The 21,414-nt window shown below is 46.1% G+C and overlaps 3 protein-coding genes across 4 annotated transcripts; 2 read left to right on the top strand and 1 right to left on the bottom strand.

Annotated features, from left to right (window-relative positions):
* Positions 1 to 136: 136 nt before the first annotated feature.
* Positions 137 to 2,860, bottom strand: natd1 (protein NATD1). The gene is made up of 3 exons (XM_086133870.1): positions 2,647 to 2,860; positions 1,696 to 1,814; positions 137 to 1,625 (listed from the first exon to the last, which is right to left on the bottom strand). Exons 1-3 carry the CDS (start codon positions 2,744 to 2,746, stop codon positions 1,509 to 1,511), a joined length of 336 nt encoding a protein of 111 aa, XP_085989996.1. The 5' UTR covers positions 2,747 to 2,860; the 3' UTR covers positions 137 to 1,508.
* Positions 2,861 to 5,320: 2,460 nt separating this feature from the next.
* Positions 5,321 to 15,012, top strand: LOC147192458 (uncharacterized). Of its 2 annotated transcripts, none has more exons than XM_086133158.1 (16): positions 5,321 to 5,468; positions 5,766 to 5,826; positions 6,762 to 7,080; positions 7,164 to 7,260; positions 7,335 to 7,467; positions 7,677 to 7,774; positions 7,858 to 8,108; positions 8,308 to 8,432; positions 8,513 to 8,599; positions 8,673 to 11,429; positions 11,909 to 12,047; positions 12,122 to 12,209; positions 12,279 to 12,438; positions 12,563 to 12,710; positions 12,807 to 12,886; positions 13,043 to 15,012. In XM_086133158.1, the coding sequence occupies exons 1-16, from the start codon at positions 5,449 to 5,451 to the stop codon at positions 13,103 to 13,105; spliced, it is 4,626 nt and encodes a 1,541-aa protein (XP_085989284.1). In that variant the 5' UTR covers positions 5,321 to 5,448; the 3' UTR covers positions 13,106 to 15,012. The 2 variants fall into 2 exon arrangements, with proteins under 2 accessions (XP_085989284.1, XP_085989283.1); XM_086133157.1 differs by having other exon boundaries at positions 12,795 to 12,886.
* Positions 15,013 to 18,612: 3,600 nt separating this feature from the next.
* kcnj12b (potassium inwardly rectifying channel subfamily J member 12b) lies at positions 18,613 to 21,414 on the top strand. The gene has a single exon (XM_086133165.1). It carries the CDS (start codon positions 19,638 to 19,640, stop codon positions 20,916 to 20,918), a length of 1,281 nt encoding a protein of 426 aa, XP_085989291.1. The 5' UTR covers positions 18,613 to 19,637; the 3' UTR covers positions 20,919 to 21,414.

Raw genomic sequence — 21,414 nt, 5'->3', positions numbered from 1 at the left:
AAATTCTTCCTTTTTGTATGTTTTATGACTTTATTCGTACAATAAAGTGTGAAGCACACAACATTTTCACAGTCAAGTGACTGTTTGAAAGGGTGAAATCATTTAGCTCCAGAAGACGCACATATACATACAGGTACATATGAAAAAGAAATGAAATATTGCCTAGTAATCGGTGATTGCCACCCAGTAAACGAGTATTTTCTGCACTCAAAGCAGTCAGTTGGCCCTACATGCGAACGTAGCGCTGCTATAGTGTTAGGAATTTCCTGAGGTTTTGCTTCTCAACACCTAGATTGTCAACAGCAAAGGGAGCCAAGCTAGGGAGGGGGAACCACAGTGAAACATTTGAGGGATTATGATTTGACAACACAATGATATCTATCATTGTGAAATCCCAAAGCGCGGTTCTTCGTGGTGTCGAAGAATGACACAACAATAGGAACGCAGTGAGTAAACTCCAGCCATCCGGTTCAAGTTCTAAAATCAACAAAGGATGTGTTTGACCTTGAATAGAAATGCCCTGAATGCAGGTGTGCTGTTTTAAAAATGCTGGTTTGTTCATTTGCACACGTCACAGTGACAGGCTATCTATCACATGGGTGTCAGAAATAAAAGGATTTGTGTCCTGTAGTTCATCTGAATTCTTTCCTAGCTTTGGCTTGACCAAGCCAAGGTATCACGCCCTTTGCTAAAGTGGTTTTATTTCTGCGAAGACCGGTTCACTTCAGCCTAACAGAAAAAGAAGGTTGCGTAAATATACAATGTAGGGGAATCACAGGGATATATATCGGATATTGTTTTAATTAGAGAATTAACATATCCTGACATTTGCAACAATATTTCAGCCCCGCAAAACTTTCAAATGGTGTGTTCAGATGATTAGGTTTGACAATCTATTTAATGACACACAGTGGTCGCTTTTGAATTTCTCACGAGGCTAAAAATGCACTTGCACGCATAGATTTTGTCTGATCTCCTTGAGACTTGCGCAAGGGTGTCTTGCATGAATTACTTTGTATGCTGCCAATTTTCATGATTACACATCATAAGTTATGACCATCTTGAAAATTGACCACGCCTCAACACAACATGGCGACAGCGGCGAGGTCAAAGGTCAACTTTTGTAAAAAGTCAAATGCTGTCAAACCATCATGAAGAAAAACAAAAGGTGCATACACCTTACGAGCTCTGCCTACCTGTGAGCAAATAAAACGCGGCTCCCATTTCAATTGTTACACACAGGTGAGGAACTCGCATCCTGAATCTTTTCCATCTGATAGAGACAATCGACTCAAGTCAGCTGATTTCTGTTGGAGGAGCTTGCCCTTGTTGTGGATAGATGCCACCGAGTCAAGTCAGCATTCAAGTTTCTTGCAAGGAGCTCAACTGGCTCCTTCAAACAATGCCTGGAAGGTCCTATGTGGGATGTAAGCCTTGAAATCCAAAGCATACCTCACATTTGAGAATGTGTCTCTCTCTCTCTTTTCTGTCTTTGGCACCATGTGAGGTCATTGGTAAATATGTTCAAAGTAATGAGGTTGAGGATTCTCTTTGACATATTTCTGAATGTACCAACAGGTCAGATGAGCTTTCAGATTTTCTTCGACCACGAAGTCCATGGCTGCCTGTGTTCACAGAAGCATACTTGTATTTCTCGTACGACACGTGACAAATTGCAATGTCGGTGGACTTTACCTTGGCCAGGTGTTTGGCGATTCCTCTCCCTCGGTAAGCATCTGGTACTTCAGTATGTTGCAGGTCCACTGTCTTCTTCCCAACATATTCATACAGAAGAACTGCACGGTCGTGCGACCCTGAGGGACAAAATCGACGCGGTTACTAGTTTCTATCCATCCGCTTCGCTTGTTGACATGAAGTTGTACTGCCTCAGCTCACCATCGATTAGGTGCTCACATTTAATGTGCAATCTGGAAATCAACAAAGGTGATACTAAAATAGCCCCTTTTGTTTTGGCCTCCATGACCATTTTTACAACTGAATGGCAAATTAATTATTGAAAGTGTTTTAAATAGCATTAAGGAGAAACTGTTGTCTTTCCTAAATCATGTTTGATTAAAGACTTCCACTGTAATTAAAGGCTGCGTGACCGACATTGATATTACAAGCAAATGTAATCGATTTGTTGTGTCACTCTGGTCCTATTTTTCTAAACAACAAAACAAAGCTCCCAAAAATTACATCTAAAAAAAATCGTGCTATTTTTTAATGTGTTTTAAACCAAACATCAATCAGATTTTAAACACCAGATTGTTTCTTCTTATTTGGTCTACTTGTGTTGACTTTTTTTGGGGGGGGGGGATCCCTAAAATCTAATTTAATTGTGTTTGCCTGGATACTAATTCTATTAGTTGGTTCAATGCAATATTTTTTTTTTTTGCGAACACTTCATTTGGCTTTGTTTTGTGATAACAATGCATCGTTTGTATTGGCCTTATACGTGTTTCCTATTACTGCACCACAACAAGTCATTAGTAAAGGCATATGAGTGAATCGTAAAATGTGTGCAATGATGACTGCTGGATGAAGTCTTGCGCTTCCAGCGTTAAATGAAGCTAACCTAACAACAAGCTGTGAGCTAGCATTAGCGAAAAGCTACCACCACCACCAACAACACGTTAAACATACCGTTTAGTCTAATGACAAATTGTCGACGCTTTTTGTCGTGTTCCACCTGGATTTGAGGGTTGTTGGCGTCGAAGACATTTGCTTGTGCTGTGTGAGCCATGGCGGCAGGCTTAAACAAAAACAAAGAAAGATACAAACAAAAACACGACGACGATGCGAAAATACGAGAGTGCAGCGGTGCCAAGCAGAAATGGCTCCAGACTAGTGATGTGTCGTTCGCGAACGAGCCGGCTCTTTGAAGTGAACGATGGGACCCGGCTCCTCATTGGGAGCCGGTCCGAATAGGAGCCGACTTTTTTTTTCTCCTGTTTTTTTCCCCCCCTTCGATTAAAGCCGCCGTGATTGGTCAAGATCCGTGGTAGAAGAGGAAGGGGAGGGTTTTACACACACACACGAACACACGCACACGCTGCAGTTTAGAGAAGGGGGAGGGGTTAGCGAAGAGACACACAGCAGCACACTGAGCAGCACGCAAACAAGACAAACGAGGAGACGAGCGAGTTAGTTAGCGAAAAAAACAACACGGTGGAAAGCGGAAAGGTGAGAAAATGGATAGGAAACGCAGTGAAATTTGGACTCATTTCAATTTAATTGATAGTTCAAAGGCAGCGTGTAGACTGTGCAAGGTTAAAACATCCCATCGATCAGGCTCCACAAATAACCTGCACAGGCACATCAGAAAAGTCCACCCATCAGTACAATTTGAAGAGAAAAGACAAGCAAGGGAACCAGCTATTAATGAAGGTGCTAGTGTGTCTGCAACTGTTGCTGCTGCTGCTGCAATGTCACAACTGCCTAGATGTACAACCCAGAGCTCTATGAGCCACTTTATGCAAAAAGCTATAAACCAGCAAAACAGAACACAATTGACGAGGAACTGGGTAAAATGATTGCAAGTGATTTTCAGCCATTTTGGTTGGCTGTGTGTTGTCGCAACATCTGTCCCCTCAGAGAGAATCTTCTCCAAAACAGGGCAAATATTAACAGAGAGGATAAACAGGATCAACCCCTCAAAGCTGAGGCACTTGGTTTTTCTTCATGCCAATCTTCGCGAAAGACAAGTTAAAACTTTTACCTGGGTGCTGCTTTCTTCTTTTTGTTTTACAAATTTTAACTTATAATTTGTTGTGTGGTATTCAAAGCTTACTTATGTTGTTTTACTGTAAATAGTTAAAAGCTTATAAATATACACATTCAGAGATTGGAACTTTTTGTTGACCATGTTTTGATATGGGTCTTTGTACTTTGTTTTTATTTTTGTAGCACTCCATGTTGAGTATGTTCAGAAGAATATACATAAATCCATATAAATAATAAATATTTGATATACTGTCTATTTTTTGCATTAGTAATTCATTTTACGCATAATATTACGTTATTTTTGGTAGTAAATTAATTTAAGCAACAAAAAAACTGAGGAGCCATTTGGGAGCCGAAAGAGCCGGCTCTTTTTAGGGAGCCGTGCCAAAAGAGCCGGCTCTCTAAAAGGAGCCGGAATTCCCATCACTACTCCAGACTACATGAGAAGCAAAACACTTCAGGCAACGAAATCAGCTGGAGGGTCACGTGACTTCCGGCCAATTGGCGGCTGTGTAGTGGGCGTGTACTAAAAAAAATGACAACGCTCCTAGAATATTTTTTTTCTCTTAGAAATAGCTACATGGTGAGTCGGTGACGCATTGCCGGGTATTACCCCACAGCATTCATAGCACTGAGTAGCAGTGAAGATGACGTCAGTCAATGCAAAGATCTTACAAGTATGACATCATTGCTCCATCGCTACCTGTTTGTGTGACACACTACACTAGTTCCCCCCAACTCTTATTGATCCAAGGCACATACAATACATATCTTAAATACAAAGGCGTATATAATATAGAACAGCACATCAACAAACAAAATGTCGAAAAAAGCAGCGGTTACCTTGACTGATAGGCGCCCACAATTTCCTGGCGCCATCTGGTGGCATTTTGGTGCAATAAAATAACCTTCAATATTGTGATTGCGATTTACATGTAATTTGCAAATGTTTTTTCAAGGTCGTCTTATATTCCTTCATTTAATTGTACACACACACACACACAGCAATTATCAAGGACCTGGAATACATTCTGTCAATTCAAATAATTTGCACCTGCTGCTGCATGATGTGAGGTTGACACGGATCGGAATAAATACTGTAGTTACTTGATAATGATCTTGCATTCAGTTATTGGTCTTATTGTCACCCCCCCCCCCCAAAAAAAACCCCAACAACTACAACAACAACAAACGCAGCAATGGGATACTTTAATAGGTCACTTCCAGTCAGCTGATTGGCGGTTTTCCTTTGGTGTGTTGCTCGTAGAACACTAAATGAGATTAAACAGAAGGGAGTTTGTGTGATGTACCTCACTATTCAAGTGGATCAAGTAAAAAACAAACAAAAAAACGACTGACCATAATATCATACATTTTGCGGACATTCAGAGGATTTTAAAGATGTGCCAAGTGACGGTGTGGTAATCCTGTTAATCTTTTGACCTCGTTCCTCAAAACTAATGGAGTTTGTCAACTCTGTCGAGGATTACGCATGTCCGACACTTCTCCGCACAGCTTGTTTGTGATTTGCGTGCTCATTTTGTGAGCAATAGGACAGCTTTGTTTTTTTTTTTTTTTGCAGGTGGATGAATAATTTAGCCAGGTCTCCCTTTGGCCTTCACATGTGGAATTTTATATATATTTTTTAATCAGATTTATTTCCCCACTTTGCTGTAAAAAGTTGGATTTTCATTCAGGACATTCTTCAGATCCTCACTGAAAATGATGTCCAAGGCTCCAAGGTAAGAAACAAGTTGGCGTCAAATTTTATGGCAAATAAATACATCAACAAATAACACTCAAGTAAATGACAAATTGTGCTGGCTTTTATGTGTTTGAATTCTTAAACGAAATGACGTTCCAGTGTGTCACTTTACTGCGGGTGGAAATTCCTTGTATCTACAATTTTTGTCAGGAGAAAAACAATTTGTCATGGCAGTTAGTTGACGTGAAACTGCGATTGAACACCTTTAACTTGGTCGGTCTGCCTTTACCCGTACTTGAAAAAGTTGACATGATCCACTTTGTTTAAATATTAGGTGGCCCGAGGTCCTGGTTAACAGTAAGATTCCTAAACCTGCACAAAAGAAAGGAGAAAAGGTAGGTTACCATTTTTAACCTTGTATGAAATCAACTTTTGTGAGCACATTTCCAAATGCACCATGAAACCGAGTTGGCTCTTACGAATGAACAGTTCTGTCAGCGGGTTCAGTACACACATTTGCATGCTGTCGCGACATTTGCTCATATGATGTTATTCCTTCATGGCGTCGACTCAATTTCAAAGAAGACTTTTGTTTGGAGGTCAAGTGTCCAGACTCGACTGTCTCAGTAGTCGACAGTGATTAATCTCCATGTCTTGTCACAGTCTATTTGTGTGATTAACTACTGCTATTGCGTGTGTGGTTGCACACGTGTGTGTGTGTGTGTGTCTGTGATCACTGTGTTAGTCAGATGGCACTTAAGCAAATTAAGAGATCGTGTTGGGATTTAACAGTTTGCAACCGAGGTTACTGGATTGAGAAAGTCATCGAGTCCAATTTGGCGTGTGCGGGGCAGCATGTCTGGCATTTTTTTACACACACATTTTCTACGCAACATCACCAAGCATCACCACCAACAACAACAACCAAACAATTTCACTTTTCTATCCTTACTTCTATTATTACGGAGTCCCATCAGAAGTGTAAGTCCGTGTGGTTCTTTCTCCGTAACAGCAACACAGAAGAGGCCTCCTTGGGCCCTCTGATGGACTGTTGTTATGGTGACGTCTCATTTTGGGTGTCATCACGTCAAAATGTGAACAGCAGCGTGATGAAGAGGGCTGTTTAAATACACCCTCTAGCCTGCATGGGTCAAGAGGGCCAAATTGGGTGAAATAGTCCAGCGAGCGGTGGGTCCAAATGTGACCAAGCCAATGCTTTGTTATTTACACCCAATAATTCCCAATAGCTTTGTCTCTTTCCTGCATCATCAAAAGGAGGAAGCAAGAAAACGTCGGAGGCTTATATCGGTCTCTTTTGTCTCTCTCAAAGGAAGCCTCATCATTGACAGCACCCCTATTTAGTCGAGGTAAACAGGCTGGCAGCAGTGCACCGAAAGCCACTTTAAATGGTGGAGGAAGGAGCGGCGAGAAAGACGGTAAAGCTGGTGTCACTTTGAAAAGAAGCAGCCACCAAGGTCGCGGCGGTCACTGGGCCTCCAGGCCACCGTCGGCTCGTCCATCCAGACCCGCTCTGCAGCTCTGCAGCAGCCGGAGCTTTTCATCCCTGGACACTTCTTCCCTCACTACCGTTCCCTTCGTGAGGAGCAGTCGCTCTCTCAACAGACTTGACCGCAGAGCTACCGCAGATGGTGACGTGCAGCAAATACGCTTTCGTATTGGTAACGTGCGGTAGGCATTCCAACAGAACTGACGGGTGCTATTTCCGAAACAGACTCTGATGCAGAAGCGAATTCTCCAGTAAGGAAGGAAACATGGTCTGGAAATAAAATCCTCATTGGTGGAAAGTTGTCCTCTCAAGAGCCAGTCAGGTTTGTTGTTTTCGTACGTGGTCAGTCTCTCGCATTGCCTTGGTCAATTTCATTCATGTTTTTCATCACGGAAGGACTCATAAAGAGCTCTGCCATGCCGACAATGAGGAAAAGAAGCAAATGAGCAGCTCCTGTGAGACGCTGAAATCATCTTCTGAGCTTTCTTGCACCACCTGTCCTCAACAAGACGACAGCGTCGAACAAGAGGTAAGCTTCACTTCAACACTTCAATAGACGGTTAAAAACTTACTACGTGCACGTTGTGTGACACAAGCACGTTCGAGAGTCCAGAATTCACCCGTTGTCGGAATTGTTGAAACTTGTCTGAGTTGTTACCGATATATAAATGGTGCCAACGTCTCTTCTCATGAATGAAGATTTGTGGAATGCGTGGATGTTTTTCTATCTTTGTACAGAGCATAGGCTGGGATCACTCACTGGTCACAACAAGGAGAAAACGCAATTTGATCCAAACGATGTTGAAAAATGTGAGCTCCGCACCCGTTGCTGCAAGGTAAACGATTACGATACACTCGCATGACTTTACCTCTTGTTTTCCGTTCCAAAACGATTTAAAAGAAAATATTTTCCTCACAGCACCCAACTGGAACTAAACAATAAGGATGATCCTGAAGCGGGCCACCAAAACAACCGCTTGCAAGAGGACACATGCCGTGAAGGTGCAGAGGACTCGGAGAAACCAAAAGAAGAAGAAAGCCAACGGCAGCAAAAGATGGCGGAAACATCCGCCGCCATAAACTGCGCGTCGTCTCCCACCCCGTCGCCCACTTCCTCACCCCGCACCGATTCGCCGTCTCATTTCAGTCCGACACGGCAGGCGGGAGAAGGTACTGAAACACCGAACGTCAACCATCTGTTGGTTTTTCTGATCACCTCTTCCCAAGCAGGTTTTTTTTTGTCTGGCTTGCTTTGCGTTTAGTGGCAAATTCCTGCATCCATCTTCAGATGTTATGATGGCGTGGTAATTCCTCTCATGATTGTCCCGCTGAAATTAGGTGAGCAAGTGTGCGTCATTAAACGTTTCAGATTTCATGACTTTCCATGCGGCGGCCTCTCCATATTCACCATCACGTGCGATGCTGTCAAATGAAGACGGTTCTGATCAAGAGTGTCGTCCTTCTGAGTCCGAAAGAGTCCAACTTGCCCGAGAGGTGAGGCGGAGCGAAGCCAATTTATCGGGAAAAAAAAATTGTACGTGCTAATTGATTTGGGCGCTTGTTTGCGTCCACAGCTGGGACAGACGCAGAAGGAACTTTATCGGCTTCAGCAACTCAACAGAAAACTGCAACATGAACTGCAGCAAGAAAGGGAGAGTCATGTAAGAGGAAAGGTTATTCAAGTTTACGGATGGGAACTGCCTACAATTGTCATTTCTTTTTTTTACATTGCAGAATGATCTTCGATTCAATTCCAACTCGCCATCGGAGCCGGCTTCGACGCTGCGCCGACTACACGAGACCAACCGTCAACTCCGTGTTGAGTTGGAGGCACAAAAGAGAATGCAGGAGGAAGCCAGGGAAGCCGAACTGCGTCAGAGAGTCGACCTCTTAGCTCAACAAGCCCGGCTGCTCGTGACGGGGGACGAGACCGCGCTGGCTCAGGCCCGTTTAGAACAAGAACGCAGATGGTTCGGCGAGCAGCGGATGGAGTGGCGACGTTCCGTCACCTCTTTGAAGACCCGGCTGAGCTTCAGCGAAGAAAAGAGGAAAGAGTCGGAGCTGCGCGCGACACGGCTACAGGAGGAGTCGCACGGTCACCGGGCCGTCCGGGAGGAGGCCGAGGAGCTGAGGAAGGCTCTCCGGGAGGCCGCGACGCAACTCCGCACCACCGAAGAGGCACAAGTTCAAAAAGAGTCTCTCCTGCAGAAGCATCTCGCGCTCCTTCAAGCCAGCCAGGGCCGAGAACGTCAACGGTTGTCAGCCGGTTTGGCCAGCGCGGAGCAACACTCGCGACAACTTCAGGAGAGATTGGATGGAGCCGAGCGACGAGTCCAGAGCTTGAATAAGGCGCAAATGTGGTGCAGGGACCTTGAAGACACCCGACAACAACTCCAAGAGGAGTTAGCTGCCTCGCGGGCCGCTGAGCAAAAGTATCGAGATGAAAAAGAGCAGACGGAGCAAGAATGTCAAGAGCTGCGGGATCACGTGGCGGAGGCGCGGGCGGAAATAAGTCGGCTGCAGGGTTGTTTGAAATCCCTCGAGACGCGCCACCGCGACCTTCAACGTTCATATGAGAGTATCTCCGAGGAACTGCCGGCGGTTTTGGAGAAGGCGCAGCAGAGGGAGGCCGAGGCTCAGGAAATGCGAGATGGCTTGGAGGGGCTCCTCGACACCAAGGAGCGAGAGCTGAACGAGCTGTTGCTGAAGATGGAAGTCTTAGGTAATAGTCTGGAGGAGACGGAGGCGCGATTCAACGACATGCTCAAGGTTTGCACCTGTGCCACTTCTCACGTGGAGTCTTTGGAGGCGGAGCCCCATTTAAAAGACGACGGCGGGTCAGAGGAAATAGGCCCGTTCTCTGTTCAGAACAGCCCTCGTCACGCAAGAGTCCGCTCCCACTCGCTTGGCCCGTCGCATCAGTACATCGTCGCTTCGGGAGAGGACCCGCAGCGCTTCACAACAGCGATCCAGCTACTTGAAACAAAACTCTTTGTCACGGAGGAGAAGCTAAGGGAAATCACCGAACGGCTGGAGGAACAGCGGGATCGCAAAAGCTGCCCGCGCCCCCGTCTTGACCGCCGGCTCGCTCCAAGCCGAGCCTCAGCGCGGCATCTCGCTCCGCTGCTTCACAGCCGGAGCGGGCAGAGCCGGCGCTTTGCTCTGGAGACGGAAAACCTTTGCGGGCTTTTGGCCGGTCGCTTTCAGTTTGCGCTAAACATCATACGAAATTGCCGGGAGAGACTTCAAACGAGCGGCGCCATCGAATTGACGGATTTCGAGGACGGACTGTCGGCCGTCGAGACGTGTCTTCAGGAAGGACAGAACGATGCGGAAAAACAACAACGGGCGTCGTTTCGCGCCTCCGAAGTGGAGGACGAAAGCCCCGATGATGTTTTGGACGGAACTGACCGTAGCATCGATGCAGAGGTTGAACTCGCTGGCACGGCACGTTCGGAGGACATCGTGAGTGTCGGGGCGCGTTTGATGAGAGAATTAGTTGTCGTAGAAAAAATACTGGCGGCCCTTAAGAAACCAAATGAGCAACTCCAATTTCTAGTGGCAAGAGAAGATGGGATGACTCTTGCACGCAGGTACCAAGTCATCACCTCGCAAATATTAAGCTTAAAAAAGACGCCGCTAGAGGAAGGGGGGGCCGGAGAGGACCACCAAATCATCATGAGAGCCTGCACCGAAGCGGAGTTAATCTACGCCGCCTTTAAAATCCAGCAGCAATATCCGAAAGCTCCCGCAGACTCCAGTCACCCGACGTTTGTTTCGTATGAAGAGCGGGAGACGGGGAAGGACGCGGTATTCGAGGAAACGGCAACATGGCTTCAACCTGAGGACATCCAGGATGAGAAAAGGCCACCGTGGTTCGAGCGACTGCTCGCGAGGCTGCAAAGAAGAGCCCGAGTCATGTGGCTGCTGAGTCAGGAGGTCGCGCGTACGGAGGAAAACTGGGAAGCCGCCTCCGGAGTGGACCCCGGGTGGATGCTGGAGCAAGCAAAGTTGGTGTATTTGTCCGACAGGCTGTATTTAGATTTGGAGCAGGAGCAGCGGCGCCGCGTCAGCTTGCAGGACAAAGTGCAGGCTTTGCGCAAACAGCGGGAGGCCTCATTAACGGAGGAGCGGCGGGCTTTTCATCACGCCTTACGCCAACTGCGGGAGGTCAACAGAGCACTGCGAGAGGAACTGGAGCACGCCGAGGAACAGATCATATCCATGGAGACCGGAAACCAGAGACTTCAGGAAAACAAGCAGAAAATTGAGGACTATTACAAGGAAAGGATGCAAAAACTACAAGCAGAGTTTCAAATGAAGATGAAGGAACGGCAGCAAATCCACCGAGCGGCGATGAAACGTTTGAATCAACCGGGCATGAAAGACTCGCTTTCCAAAGAAGAACACGCTGCAAACTTGAAAGAAAAAGGCCACGCATCCCCAACAGAGCAGCAAGAAGACGCCCCGAAGGACTTGGACACTCATCAGGTAAAAGAATGAAATGCCGCTGAAACGTGCTGAACAAGTCTTTGCAGCGGGTTCATCCTGATGGGGAAATCGTGAGGAAAAAAAAAAAAGGGACACATTTGTAAACTGCGGCATCAGAGCCGTTCCGAATATTTTGACTCCCTCATTGTATACGCTGCAGTTTCTCCGTATGTCGGAAAGGTTTCAGGACGAGCATCCCAAAATAGATCGCGGTGTTTCAAAATCTCAACTCGAGTATCTTGATGTTGGGTTTTATGGGGGATATCGTGAGCAGGGGCGCTTATCCTCGTAAAGTCTCACCTCTTATCGCGCGCGGAATGAGTCAAATGGCTCAGGGGGGGGGGGGGGATGTCTTTGCAGACATGCCGCTTTCTCTCGCAGCAGTCCTGAAACCTTTCTGACAAACTTCATATTCCTTTCCAGTAACTGCGTACTCTTTGTGTCACACGTTTGTCCGCATGACATCCCCTTCGCTTTAGCTCTTTTGTGGCGGGCCTTTGGAGGAAATGCACAGGAAGTCGATAGCGGAGCTGCAGCGGCAGCATGACAAACAGGTGGAGGAACTTGGGCAGGAAAAGGAGCGGCTGATGCAGGAAGAGACAGCTGCCACGTTAGCATGTAAACAATCCATGACTTTGGAATTGGATCTATCCATCGATCTATATCTATCTATCTATCTATCGATCTTCCAGTCATGAGCGCAAAGAGGAGAGCTCATAAAGATGACCTGGAGAACCTTCGAGAGAACGATGACATCACACAGATCCACAGTGACTATCAGTAAGTGGCTGTGAGAGACAACATCTGGGAAATGGTTCCGTTCTTGCTCTCTCTCTCTCTTTTGTTTAGCTGCAGCAAGGTGATGGAATCACTGAGTAAGGAGCTGGAGGAGTTGTCGTTTCAACACCCTCAAAAATGCCTCGAGAACTCAAAGCTGAGAGCCGAGCTGCAATTGGAGAGAAAATCCATCTGGAAGCAAGGAGAACATCCAGAGAGGAAACCGGAGCAGGTCTGTGCTAGCAAATGTGCGATTTGCTGGACTGTCCAGTGGAGGGGAGAAATGTTTTTTTTTTTTTTTTAAGATATGAGCCGTCATTCGGCTTTTTTTTTTTTTTTTTTTTGCTTTGTGACAGGATAAAATGCATCCCCTCAGCCAGAGAAAGATGAAGGACTTTTGTAAAAACAACCACGATGAACCCCATCAGGATGTCACGGCCCAAAGTCAAGATGTCAGGTTTGCCACTCTGCCTTCTGGTAAAGTGGCACCCGGAGAGAAAAATGGTAAGAGAATGCCAACTTGTACGGCTAACCCCTAATTAACGATTAATTACGCAATGAAGTGGTCCATTCGAATATAATTGTCAGATGTGAACGCAGTGAATTCAAGCCATGCTGCATTGGTGAAGAAAAGTGACAAGCCGTCTCTCCTCCGTCGGCTTAGAGCACTCAGGTCAAAGGTAAATCCGGATGACGCGCTACGTGGCATAGCTACAATAAAATTAGCCAGTAAGAAAAACAAACACGTTATAATATTGAAATCCTGCCCTCATTCCTCTTTTTTTTCCCCTTCATTCACCGACTGATTCAAAATATTTATTTTGATTGCCTTGCAGAGTTTGAAAGAAGGTATTTCTGGCCCAGAAAGGATAAAGCGGCTTGATTCAACAGAAAAATAAAACTACGCTGAACATATTTTGCCATTAGATGTGGCAAATTGGGTTGCCTCACCGGAGGCCAACTTGCAATACAGAACCGATACCACAGCAGGTCACTATCAGCCAGGCATCAATCTGATGTATGACAAATAGCCTCAGGTAACCCTCACTTGCACTGTACACGCACGTCTATCGAAATTCTGCCTTCACAAAGACGATTTGATTGTTTGGAGCTGCGGCTGGAATGTGGCAACGGCAGCTGTCATGATTTGGGATGCGCTTTCCGATCATTCACAAGTGCAGAGCTCTCGTGAATTTGAATGTTGTGATTGGCGGTGTCCTTGCAGAGGTCTCGCTCTTGAATGTTGCTCACTTCCTCGGAGTCACATTTCTCAAGAGGAACATCGCACCTCATTAAACCCTGCGCTCCTTTCCTGTGACCCCCAACGTGAGGAGCTCTCGTCATGTGAGGCAACATTTTCAAAAGAGCAACACTCGTCGCTAATGCCACCTATCGTCAGCAAGGCTGCGCGGTGGTCTTTTCGAGCTTTAAGTAACATTCACACCAACCAGGTCTTTTTTTTTTTTTTAACGCATTTTATACAGTTACACAATTTGTCTAGAACTCTAAATAGTTGGGTGCAAGGCGATGTATTTGATCAAAAATAACGACTACAACGTGCTGGCTATCTTGGCAACGTGACCTCATCAGACATGGAGGAGGACGCTGAAATGTTCAATAAAGAGCAGGAGGAGGCAACGCAACCTACACAAGATGAGGAAGATGAACTTGCTTTTGTGTTTTCATTTAGTTGCAACGTCTCCAATAGAATCAGAATTGCCTTTCTTGTCAAATTCCTAAATATCAGTTAGTTCATAAGCGTCGCTGAAAAGTGTTACTTTTTTTTTTATTTTTTTTTTAACACATGCACATCTCTGAACACATTACCTTGCGGTCTTTTGTTTACTTGGAATGTGGGAGGAAACCGGAGTACCCGGAGAAAATCCACGCAGGCACGGGGAGAACATGCAAACTCAACACAGGAAGGCCGGAGCCGGAATCGAACCCTGCAACTCTGCACTGTGAGGCCGGCGTGCGAACCAATCGTCCACCGTGCCGCCTTATTTGCATATGTACTTTTGTGTTTTATTGTGGTTGAAATTCGCAGTCGCGTAGACCTGCACTGCATCATGCTGAAAACATTTTTTTTTTTTTTTTAAATATCTAGATTCTGTCATGTGTCTAAATTAGATAAATGATGCAGTGCAGCAGCCACAAAGTCCAGTTTCCTGGTCATGCAATAATCATCCCCAACCATGCTTATTTCATTTCTCTCGACATTTACACTTTGATGGAAACCTAAGTGATGCCCATTCCTATTGGCAAAAGGAGGACCCAACGCAAAGCTGTTTTGCTGCATTCCAATCGCGTGTGCGTGACGACACGCTGTCCACGCGGTCCCGTGGGATTCCTTCTGAGCTGAGCTGGCCCACAAAAGCTCCCCCAGCCTCATGACTGATCATTGGCCGATACAAAACTCACCAGCGCACAGGTGCACCCGCACAGGCTACAAAAATAAATGTCCTATTTAGTCACGCAAAGATCAATGACTGCAACCAGCAACAACACCGGAGCACACCAAAAGGTTGAGTTTACAGACCCGTGAGGAGCATAGACAGGCTTACATGGGTGCGTGTGTCCCGCATGCATCCTCTGTGATGGAAGCAACATTTTGTCAGTGTTTCCATGACGATGGATGGAAATCCCACAATGGTCACCAGAAGCAAAAATACAATTGGCAGGATCCAACACGAGTTTACCATCGCCAACCTCAGCTTGGAGGACGATGAAGCTGATGAATATTTGTGGAAGTGTCGTCAATGAGCCAGCTCCCTCAAAAGGCAAACAATATAAAAACGAAGGGCCCCCCCCCAAGCACTCTGATAGCCAAATAAACATAGAAAAAATATTGTCGTCTGTATTTATAGCCATCATTTGTAGACCTGAACCTCATAACCGTGAAGCAAATCCGCGAACGACGATCCAACTACAGTGCCTCGTTCAGAAATTCAACCAATTAATTCTGTTTTTTAGCTAAGCATTTAGGGTCCTATCCTGTTGGATGATCCATCATAACATATGGCGGAGGCCAAGTGTTCTGACAGGTTGGACTCGAGAATACCTTGACAGTCTTGACATTTCGACTTAACTGTGCCAGGTGTAGCAAAGCAGCCCCAAAGGAGAGCCGAGGGTCTTGGTTTAAGAAACACACTGAAACAATGTAGCCAATGCGGGCTTAAATCGTCATCTTAAGTTGTCACTGTCCAAAAATTCACATGAAGTGCCGAGAGAGTGCATAAAATAGAACAATAGCCCAAAACAAAAAAAAGTACGGAGACACCCGGCAACAAAATATGACCAGCATGAGATCTGCTCAGATGGGCCTGAAGAGATGGTTCTAGTCTTATGTAATCGTTGTATACCTGCCATATGAACCCGACCACAAACAATGCTACTCACCACTAAAACATAAAACACGATCCCCTCACACAGGTTCAAACCACAACATGGCCCAACACTGCGGATGTTGCAGGGCTGCGCTTGCTGTTGACTTGAAAGGTGATCAGAATGTGATCAAATGTAGCCCAAATCCCAAGCGGGGTCCAGGCTGGCCCACTTTGCAGACTTTAAATAACTTGCAGGGTGCGTTGCGCTGGCTGTTACCCCCGCATCGGATCTGTCATATATTCAGCGGATTCCTAACCTATTTACATTGGAGAGCATCACTTACACAAGCCTACTTTAATTTTAGATCACCCGTACGAAGCAGGACTATTGTTTGCGACCGATTGCGATCTTAAAATTGACACTCGCAGTTGTCTGCAATTTGGCAGATGTTGCATTGCAGCCGCAAGCACACATACATACAATGGTGTGTGACCGCCTCCGCTGAAAGTGGGTCAGGCCAGCGGTGGATCTTCTGCGACTTTCAACTAGCCTGTGAAATTTACCAAGTATTGAGGAAATTTCCAAATCTGATCAGTTTTTGCTTCGTCACAAATAGGGAGAATTAAGATCTCAACTCAATAATGAGTGAATGTATTTAGAAAAAGTCTCTGCGTCACTTTACAGGGTCTTTAATATAGTTGTCCAATTCAAGAATATCAACAAACTTAACCTACTTGACCCCAATCAAATCTAGCGGAATAATTTCTTCGGCGCACATTCATCTTGCCTAAGCTATTAAGTATTTTTGACCGCTGCCGCACTTGGTAAAGCAAGACTGCGCTGTCTCCAAATGCCAAGTATGTACTATGACACAGTGGAAGGGAGGGAAGGGAGGGAGGGCTGAGCGGTGCGCATTAGTTCTGTAGACGTGGGATACGGAGCAGGATCTTCAGCAAAACCGGCAGACGTAAGCAGAGATACTCACAAAGTGTTGCAGACGTGTGGAAGAAGATGACAGATGAGGAGGGTTGCAAGCAGTAACTCGCTCACGGACTTTTGGTTGGAATGCTGTCCTCGGTGACCGGAGCAAGAGGAACAGGTGCATTCAAACTTGTGGAGATGAATGTGTGGTGCGGCGATGCACTTTTTTGCCTCACGAGGATAGAGTGGTTCTACCCATAAAAAGGAGAAACCAACGAGGAAGCCCCCCCCGGGGAAATATGCAGTAGTTTGGTCAAAAGACGGAAAGTTCTGGAAGAGAAAAAAAGACAGCGGGAAGATCAACATTTAATCAGCAAACACGGTAAGTAGCCTCCACATTTTGAATTCATATATTCATGACGGCGCAGGATTAAATGATTTTCTGCTCCGGCATGAAGATCACAGCAGCAGCAGGCGGACGGTTATTATAGCATATATTAGATAATAGTGCGCCTCGGGCACTCATCCTCATCATCCTGACGCCTAGCAACTAGAGCGGTGTGAGGATGCCACTGTGAAGTCACTCAAATAGACACACACTTCGTACACGAACACAACTTGGTAATGCGTTTCAACGAACTTTACTGCGTCGATGTGCAAACGTATTATTGTACTGCATTTGCTTCTTCGGGGTCACGGGAAGCTGGACCCTATTGCAGCTGGCTGCGCGTGAGAGGTGTGAGGTACAACTTAGATTGGACAAACAACTCTTCACAATTTGTCTTCGGTGAACTTGACACGCAAGTCCTTGGAATGCGGGAGAAAATCGCGGGCAGATCGTGCGAATCTCAAACCTCAGCATTGCGAGGCGAAATGCGTTCACTGCCAGCACATCACGCCGCCTACTTGTGGTTCCTGGGAACAAAATCAATCCGTACCCAACCAGGAAACCTTTTTAGATTTCACTCTAAGGACAACATGGATGTGAGCACCTGGCGCACAGCCTCTGTCCTCGTTCACCCCAAAAGGCAGGCGGGGCTCAACCCCTCCAAACTCTTGACAGATGATTTTGCATCCTGGAACATTGAAATGATGGAACCCAAACTTCACCAAAAATACGATAAAATGGGGAACCAAGACCTAATTGATGACTTGACTGCTTAAGGGCTATGATAATACAATACACTGGTACAATTCACTTGGAATCAAAGGGTGTATAGTCCAACCCCCTGACTGATGAGCCAGCCATCCACATACTGCGGCATCAATGTCCATACCGTTCATTTTAGACTTGAACAAAGTGCCAGGAAATAACCAAATGATAGCCAAAGCAATGTGCTTGCAGCTAACTGCCAAGCGGCGGGTCATTTTGCACTGACCCAGTTAGAATCATGTCCCCCGCTGGGTCCCTGCAGCTAGACGGGGTCAAGTTTTGGTGACGTCAAATGAATGCAATTTCCCTGGAAGGCCAAGACAGGTAGCCTGTGACTTCATCTTATAACGCCGGTTTAGTCTACATTAACATAAATGACTTTTGTGTCCTAAACTTTCAATTTCATGCTCCCCTGACTTTTAATTTTGCGACTGCCCAATTATGACCAAACAGCAGAGAAGTAATAACATTAGCCTAAATCCTTTATCAGGAAGCGGCGGGGCAGAACTGTCTGATTGACGCAAGCCAATCAGCACAAAAAAAAAAAAAAACGACTGACAATGAATGATATCAACTCAAGTGTATTTATAGAGCACTTTAGAACAGCCACCGGTATATATAAAGTGCTGTATGTGGAGTTAAAAAAAAAACATACAACAACAAACAATGAAATTAATAATGAAGATGCCTCTGAGCCTCCCTTTAGTTCTCGGTACCTCTAATCGTGTCTGGTCCGCAGACCTGAGGCCGGGCAGGTGCGTAAGGGCGGAGGAGCTCAGAGAGGTAAGGTGGGGCGAATCCATTTCAAGATTTGACAACAAATAAAGAACTCTCAAATGTATTGAAAGCCAGTGAAGGGGTGCCAGAATAGGAATTGTGTGCTCTCTCTTACGAGTATCGGTCAAGGGGTGAGCAGCAGCATTCTGGACCAACTGGAGATGCTTAACGGAAGATTGGCGGACTCCAAAGTAAAGTGCATTACGGTCATCCAGGAGAGATGTGACGAAGGAACGATTTATTGTTTCAAAGTGCTCTTGAGGAAGAGCAGTGTTAGTAATCGAATGAAATGTATCACAATACGGCTCTTGAAAAGAACAAAGTGTACACTTGAATATTCACTTACGAGTCTCTGGCAATTTCTTCTTCTCTCAAAATACTTGCATGAAGTTTGCGTTTGAAGTTTTGGTGTGCTCTCTTTTTTTTCCCCAAGCCACAGTGTCTTCCAGCACACCCTCACATGGGAATCACACGGCATCATCAGTGGCTCCGGCCCAATACTTAGGCCAGCTGTGAGAAACAGACGATACGTCAGATAAAGTGGCAGCGCATTCGATTAGATGGCTATTTCTGTACCTTGTTCAACAGAAAACCATATTTTGTATCACCGAAGTGAAGGTAACTTTATTTTCCATGCGTATCACACTTTCCCATCTCGACTGGTACTCCGGTATGCATCCATCTTCGGAAGGATTGATCAATTGCTACAAACACAAATACTGTTACTGAGGGAGCCGCTCGGGAACCTAGATTGTGAAATCGTCGTCGACCATCACATGCTTACGGAACAGAGCTGAAGATATTTGAGGGAAAGAACCATAGTTGGTACATCATGTGCTGTGTGCTCAAAATTTTTAATTGTGATTAAGTGTGAGCGCAGGCGTTTTTTTGTCTGTGTGTGTCGTGCGATTGGGTCTCAAAATCAGAATTACAGCCATTCCTCTTTATTGACCAAGAAAAGGAGGAATCCGGAATTGGAATCACTTTAGTAGTATCGTAAAAAAAAGACGCACTGAAAAATATACATTTAGGTCATATAGATGCAATATGAAGCGTGCGATCGTGGAATTAAAAGGCTGACGAAAATATACAAGGCTTGATATGCGGCGTGATAACCGTCTCGGTTTGCAATGTTGATTTTCCCCATTAAGGGTTAACATTTTTCTTTCCAGAGAGCCTTCAGTCTGCGTCGGACGGAGCTCAGCCTGTCGTGTATGTGTCAGCCTGATCGCGTGAAGCCACGTTGCTGAGGCATGAACGTGGGAAGGGCCCACCAGCACAGTTTCTTACCGTGTGAAGAGGAAGGCCTGAGACTGACCGGCATGCCTGCCGTGGGGAGCTTCGGCAATGGCAAGATCCACACCAGACGCCAACGCTACGGCCGCTTCGTCAGCAAGACGGGCCAGTGCAACATTCACTTCTCAAACATGGACGACAAGTCGAGTCGTTACATCTCGGACATGTTCACCACTTGCGTGGACATACGCTGGCGCTACATGTTCCTGATCTTCAGCCTGGTGTTTGTGGTGTCCTGGCTGATGTTCGGCCTCGCCTTCTGGGTCATCGGCCTCCTGCACGGCGACATGGAGCTTCCCGCCGAGGACGAAACTTTCGTCCCGTGCGTCACCAAGGTGAACACCTTCGTGGCCGCTTTCCTGTTCTCCATCGAGACGCAGACCACCATCGGGTACGGAGCCCGCTGCGTGACGGAGGAATGTCCCGCCGCCGTCTTCATGGTGGTCTTTCAGTCGATCGTGGGCTGCGTCATCGACGCCTTCATGATTGGCGCCATTATGGCCAAGATGGCCAGGCCTAAAAAGCGAGCAGAGACTCTCCTGTTCAGCCGCAACGCCGTCATCGCCATGCGCGACGGAAAGTTGTGCCTCATGTTTCGGGTGGCCAATCTGAGAAAAAGCCACATCGTGGAGGCTCACGTCCGAGCCCAGATGGTCAAGCCTCGTTACACGGAAGAAGGCGAGTACATCCCCCTGGATCAGATCGACATGAACGTCGGCTACGACAGAGGCACCGACCGCCTCTTTCTGGTCGCGCCCATCACCGTCATCCACGAGATCGATGAAGAAAGTCCACTGTTCGGCATCAGCAAACAGGATCTGGAGACGGCGGACTTTGAGATCGTCATCATACTGGAAGGTTTGGTGGAAGCCACCGCCATGACGACGCAGGCGCGCAGTTCCTACCTGTCGTCGGAGATCCTTTGGGGTCACCGGTTTGAGCCGCTCATCTTTGAGGAGAAGAGCCAGTACAGAATCGATTACGCCTTCTTTCACAAGACCTTCGAGGTACCGTCCACCCCGAGGTGCAGCGCCAGGGACATGGAGGACAGGAAGTTCCCACGGTCAGGCGCTAACTCCTTTTGCTATGAGAATGAGCTGGCTTTCATCGGCAGGGACGAGGAGGAGGATGAGGACTTTGACAAAGACGAAGACAGACAGTGTTCCACGGCGCTCCTGGATGAGCAAAGCACCTCTGAACGTGATCAGAAATCATCCAGTGTAGAATCGGAGATTTGAACTCGGCATTTACAGAAATTCAGTGTATCGCTTTGAAGAGAAAAATGACTCTAAAGACACTACAAAAATTATTTAGAGGATCGTTGCGTGCATGACTGCAAAGTTGGTAAAAAGAAAAAAAAAGAAGAAGGGGGGCGGGGTTTAGTTTACGATACAAATGATGTAGAAATGTAAACAACCGACATCAGATCAAAGTTTTGTGCTATTTGCTGAATTTCTATGAATTGAACGGAGCTCTGAAAAGAATCGACATGTTAAAAAGCCTTCCAGTGTGTAAATATGAGAGAATATGTAACGACAGAACCAAAATAGCCCACCAATAAATCATCCAAAGTCATTTCTCTTTCTTCAATGTGAGTTGTTGTGGTCTTGTGTGCACCCGAATGCCATTTCGGCACAGTTGCACATGTTTGCATTCGGAACTTGCTGACGTGCGCTGAAAATAGCAACGGTTTGCTCTGGGAAATAAATTATATGGCCATTTTTACAAAAAAAA

The sequence above is a fragment of the Hippocampus guttulatus genome, chromosome 16 (genome assembly GCF_054856545.1).
Source record: "Hippocampus guttulatus isolate MCC_2025c chromosome 16, RoL_Hgut_1.0, whole genome shotgun sequence".
NCBI lineage: Eukaryota > Metazoa > Chordata > Actinopteri > Syngnathiformes > Syngnathidae > Hippocampus > Hippocampus guttulatus.
The sequence above is the reverse complement of the archived record's forward strand: the minus strand, read 5'-3'. Positions and strand labels throughout refer to the sequence as shown.